This window comes from Sesamum indicum, linkage group LG5, assembly GCF_000512975.1.
Source record: "Sesamum indicum cultivar Zhongzhi No. 13 linkage group LG5, S_indicum_v1.0, whole genome shotgun sequence".
NCBI lineage: Eukaryota > Viridiplantae > Streptophyta > Magnoliopsida > Lamiales > Pedaliaceae > Sesamum > Sesamum indicum.
Genome location: NC_026149.1, coordinates 8,242,968 through 8,248,405, shown reverse-complemented (window position 1 = coordinate 8,248,405; position 5,438 = coordinate 8,242,968). Strand labels below are relative to the sequence as shown.

At 36.1% G+C, this 5,438-nt stretch overlaps 1 protein-coding gene across 1 annotated transcript in view; it reads left to right on the top strand.

Annotated features, from left to right (window-relative positions):
* LOC105162256 (probable flavin-containing monooxygenase 1) overlaps positions 1–2,713 on the top strand; it is a 3,982-nt gene extending 1,269 nt beyond the window's left edge. The window contains exons 2-5 of the mRNA XM_011080250.2: positions 910–1,147; positions 1,273–1,451; positions 1,541–1,899; positions 2,161–2,713. Coding sequence (XP_011078552.1) covers positions 910–1,147; positions 1,273–1,451; positions 1,541–1,899; positions 2,161–2,530 — 1,146 coding nt within the window. The 3' untranslated portion in view covers positions 2,531–2,713. The remainder of the gene's footprint in view (positions 1–909; positions 1,148–1,272; positions 1,452–1,540; positions 1,900–2,160) is intronic.

Below are 5,438 nucleotides of genomic sequence, written 5' to 3'. Positions count from 1 at the left end.
TTTTTTTTTTTTTTTTTTTTTTGGTGTTGTTTGGAGGCTTGTTGTATATATGGCATCTGTCTTTGTCAAAGTTTGAAGTCTTGACAAGTATTATATCTTGATTCAAGGTTGTTTTTGTAATATTGCAATATTAATTAGAAAACCCAACACATATATGTTATACATAGGAGCAATTGATCTCGAAACTATTTAACATCTTATTCGTGTGTTTAATTTCCTTCTTGCTTTTGTGGACACGTTTCAATTATATCTTGCAATTTCCTAAAAGGCTTGACGCAACTTTCTTAGCATACCAATTATATAATAAGGGTAAATTACAACAATTTTTTTTAAAAATTTATTATAATTTAAATATTTTTTATTATTTAAAAAAATACAAATACCCTTTTAAATTTATAAATATCTTAACAAATACATTTTGCAAGGATAGAAAATATTTATAATTTTTCAAATAATAAAAAAATATTTGTAATTGTGACAAATTTCAAGTAATTCGACTGTAATAACAAATGTAATACAGTAGTAGCCATATGATTAGCTTTGGTTCGTTGTTACAATCCGTGTAACTAGATTCAGTTCTTCGACCCAATTTGGCTACAATTTAAGTGCAATGGACGTCCGAATTGGACTAGAATTTTCCTTCAAAGTGTAATAATATGCATTCAACCTCTTCAAATAGAATTGTATGCTATGTCTCGACATAGGTAGCTGATATCTCTCATTTGCTCTGTATCTCTGGCTTGCTATACTTAATCACTTTTTCGACTTCTCGATGTTTAAGCACAGGTTGAGATTTGAAAGCAATGCAAGTTAATTCAAAACTGCAGTGGACCCGAAACTTGAAAAATCAATTCGGAAACTTCACTATTGTGCGACCGTGAATTTTTACATAGTGGCTTGTGGTGGCAGGAGTATGCTGCTGAGTTTGTGGTTATCTGCATTGGAAGATTCAGCGGCCTTCCAGAAATCCCGTCCTTCCCTCCAGGATTCGGCCCTGAAGTTTTCTCAGGAAAAGTTTTGCATTCCATGGACTACTCAGCTATGGACAATGCCAGCGCTGCAAAGTTCATTAAAGGGAAACGAATTGCGATTATAGGTTCGGGGAAATCTGCAATCGACATTGCATTTGAATGCGCAAAGGCTAATGGTAAGGAGTTGTCTCCTATATTTGTCTATACGGTTCATGCTACTGCATGAAATGCTTTGTGGACTTAAGAGGATGTAATGTTCAGAAATTTTGTTTATATTCTTATTTGTGGACTCGTTCGACAGGGAACGACATCCCTTGCACGGTGATCCAGAGAACCATTCATTGGATGCTTCCTCATGACGCGCAACCGTTGGGACTCAGTTTCGGTTTCTTGTGCTTCAGTCGCTTTGCCGAGCTACTGGTTCATAAGCCCGGCGAAGGCTTCTTATCCAGCATCCTGGCAACATCACTTTCGCCTTTGGTAATCAACCTTGTTTTACTCATAAACACATTTTTTGTGTAGAATGTCGAAGTAAGCTTATTCATCTGTATTTTTCTCCACACTTTTAGCAATGGTGGGTGTCTAAGCTCATCGAAAGCTACCTTAGATGGAAACTTCCCTTGAAAAAGTACAATATGATTCCAAAAGAGGATGTTCTCCAAGAAAAGTCATCTTGTCAGATACTCTTTCTACCACCAAACTTCTACGATAAAGTGGAAGACGGAAGCATCATTTTGAAGAAATCGCAGTGCTTTAGCTTCTGCAAAGAAGGTTTGATCCTGGAAGGAGAAGATGATCCTGTCAATGCAGATATCGTCATCTATGCTACTGGATATAAAGGTGATGAGAAGCTCAAGAACATCTTTTCTTCTCCAACCTTTCAAAATTGCATCGCAGGATCTCCAACCTCTGCTATTCCTCTCTACAGGTGAAGTATTGAAATATGAGTTGATTGGTAAACTATATGTGTATGAATCTTTAACTTGAGTTAACGTGATGTTGCTTTTGGAAATAATTACATTGACGCCTCCTCAACCTAAAGAGATCATTACACTGACATCCTCTAGTGATGTTGTTTTCATTACACTGACACGGTGCCGGCCTGTGCAATAAAAATAACACTGACAAGAGGTGTCAGTGTAAGTATTCAGACAAATGATCCATTTGTGTAATGATCAATTTGTTGCAGACAAATGATCCATCCAAGGATTCCACAGTTAGTGGTGATAAGCTACTCGGAGTCTCTTTCGAATCTGTATACATTCGAGATGAGGTGTAAGTGGCTAGGATACTTTCTGGACGAGGCCTTCAAGTTGCCGAGCATTAAAGAGATGGAGGAGGACATCAAGATGTGGGAGAAGTATATGAAGAAGTACTCGGGCAACGGTAAGTTCAGACGAGCTTGCATCGGTGGGGTTCCCATTTGGTATAATGATCAACTATGCAAAGACATTGGATGGAATCCAAGAAGAAAGAAGGGTTTTTTCACGGATTTGTTTGAGCCGTATGGATTGGCAGACTACAAAGAATTATGGGTTCCGGGTTCTAATTTATCGTGATGATTTCCAGAGTGCAGAAATTCGGCGTTTCGTATTCTATCTAGATTTGGTTAATTTTGCATAAGTTCAGTATGCAATTTGTTTGGGAAATGGCAGTAGTCTGCAGAGGGCTCTATCAGTCCTTGTTGCAGAATTTTTCACAAACTGCAATTTGAATAAATGGATCATTGCTTTGTTACGCCATTTAAGAAGTGTTTGTAATTGTTTAATTTAAGTGGTTATCAACTTTTTATAGAAAATAAGTTGAAAAGATATATACTACAAAAGAACTGTCAGTTACCACAGAAATTTGCAATGAAATTTATAAAAATTTGTCGCTGTACAATTTTTGCAATGGATTTCATGCGGACAAGTAGAGAATGACGTCTGTCTCTCAATAGTGCAAGTCCCAATTTTTTTGCGATGAAAACATAAACCGTCGCAAATATTGTGATGGCCTGAAATTGTTGTTTCAAAAGTCATCATTATGATGTAATATTTATTTAGTAAATACGATAGATTTCATGCCCACAAGTAGAGAATGGCACCGATCTCAATAGAGCAAGTTGCAATTTTTCTGCGATAAAAACAAAAACCGTCGCAAATACTGTGACGGCCTAAACTTGTCCATTTCAAAGGTCATCGTTACGATGGAATATTTATTTAGTAAATTGCGATGGTATTTCAAATGAATTTGGGATAGGGAAACGGTTACTATATTTTTTTTTTCTTGGGATAAGTAGTTTATGACAGTTATTTTTGTGACACGAGTCGTCGTGAATTTCACGACGTAGTTTATGATAATTAATTTAGCGACATTACTGTTAAAAATCATCACTAAATATTTTTAGTTTTTTCAAAAAATATATTTAAATTTTCTTCATTTCTGTAAATTAAATTGTATTTAAAAAATAAAATGGAATGCAATTAAAATAAAGAATGAATGAACAAACTAAAACTAAAATACATTAGTAATAAAAATTAAAATAGAATTTTATACCATTTTGTTTTAAAACTAAAAAAATAGATAAAAATAAATTCCTAATCTAATGCAATGTCCTCCTAATCCTTATCAGCTGGGTGTGAATCGTAATGTGGTCCTAGCTGTGGGCCTCCACACTGTCGTCGATGAAAGCTGGGGGCGATTTTGGTACTTGTGGGATGCCTAAATAGGTAATCATGTGATTCATCATCCCCTCTATCTGCAGCTTCACGGTTTCCAAGTCTGGTACCTGTGGCGGTGGCGCTATCCTATATGACAGTCCCGCGATTAAGGTCTGGGCCTGTATGTTGAAATAGGTGATCAAAAGTCAATTGGATTGATTGGTTTCCATTAGATAATCTTTATCAAAATGATATTGAAATGTTTAATATGGTAAGAATTCATCGAATTGGCTTTGTGTTTTGTTGTGTTTACCACTAACATTGAATAGGGATTTCGATGTTACAACAAAATGCCACAGGTTAAACCCGTAGAGTTGGGCTGCATATAAATTTGACAGCTATGAAACCAACTTCTAACGGTCGATCCGAAACATTCCAAGTCGAACCTCGAAACAAGGCATCGAGGGTCCTATAGAAACTTGCACTAAGTACTATAGCCGTGTTTTGTCGGCAGGAGACGCAAGTCATTTGTGCAGTTTTAGTGAGTTAATTGGCAAGGTAGTCAACTTTTGAGGGTTGGTCTGAACGTTCCAAGTCGAGGACCTCGAGACTGGGCATCGTGGTCAACTGACTAAACTGATTCGTGGGAATGATCATATAAAAGCCTTAGAGGCTTGGTGGTATGACTTGAGCCCCCGGCCCCAATAGTATGGGATTAGTCCTTAAACTTGAGGAATCACGGCAGTCACGTGCGAGAGGTGATTTTGTCACATACATGATCGTCATAAGCTTTGTCTAGTGCAGTTGGAGTATGTCGCAAGGACGGTGAGTTCCAAGAAGAGGATCCTTCCCCTATCAGTATGTGACAGAGATATCTCATATGCACTTGGAGATGCGTTCATACTTTATGAATTTGTGGCTATAGTTGTTGGTCAAATAGAAAAAAGAGGTTCCTATGTCAAGAAACTTGGCGTAACGCGATCTCAAGTATTAAACATAGATGCCTAGTCCAAGATGGAAACTAACACCTAATTCCTTGCCCTAGACTAAGGTTGGGAGACGGTAGACGTAAGGACCGTACCCGTATGTACTCGGAGCCTAAATGTTCACATGAAAATTCAGCTAGTCTCTAGTGCCGTGGACCATTGCTAGACGGCCACCCATGGTGATAGGATTTCTTGATTAAGGATTAATTAAGAAATACTAATTAAATTAGATTTAATTAATAATAGTGTTGGACACTAGCCCAAGTCTAGCTGAAATGTGAACCTAAAAAGTCACACACAAATCACCAAGAAAGAACAAAGAATTAATTTGAAATTAATTCATAAGATGTAAGTAATTGATTACTTACACATGGGGGTCCATTGGATAGATAGCCTGAATTAATTTGATTAAATTACGCTTGTTTTTATTTAATTAATGAATTGAATTTCATTAATTAATAAGAGATAATTTGGGCTTGAGTATTTAATTGGATTAAATACCTAGTGGTCCAATTAAATGAATTTTATTAAATTGAATTTAATTAAAATTCATTGAGCCTTGAATTTATTTACATAAAATCAGCCCAATAATTAAGGCTCACTAGCAAAATTGATGGAGTGAAAGTTGACCAAAGAATTGCATTTTAGTGCTAGCTTGGTCATATTTAAACTTTTCTCTATTTGGAATGGATTGAAGAGTTACCTTATAGATAATAGAATGTATCTAGACACATTCTTGTTTATCTATTCAAGGTATACAAATATCTTTTGTGTATGATTATTAGGGTAATAATTCATCACACAGTACAACACAAAAACCTTCTCCTCCATCATCAACA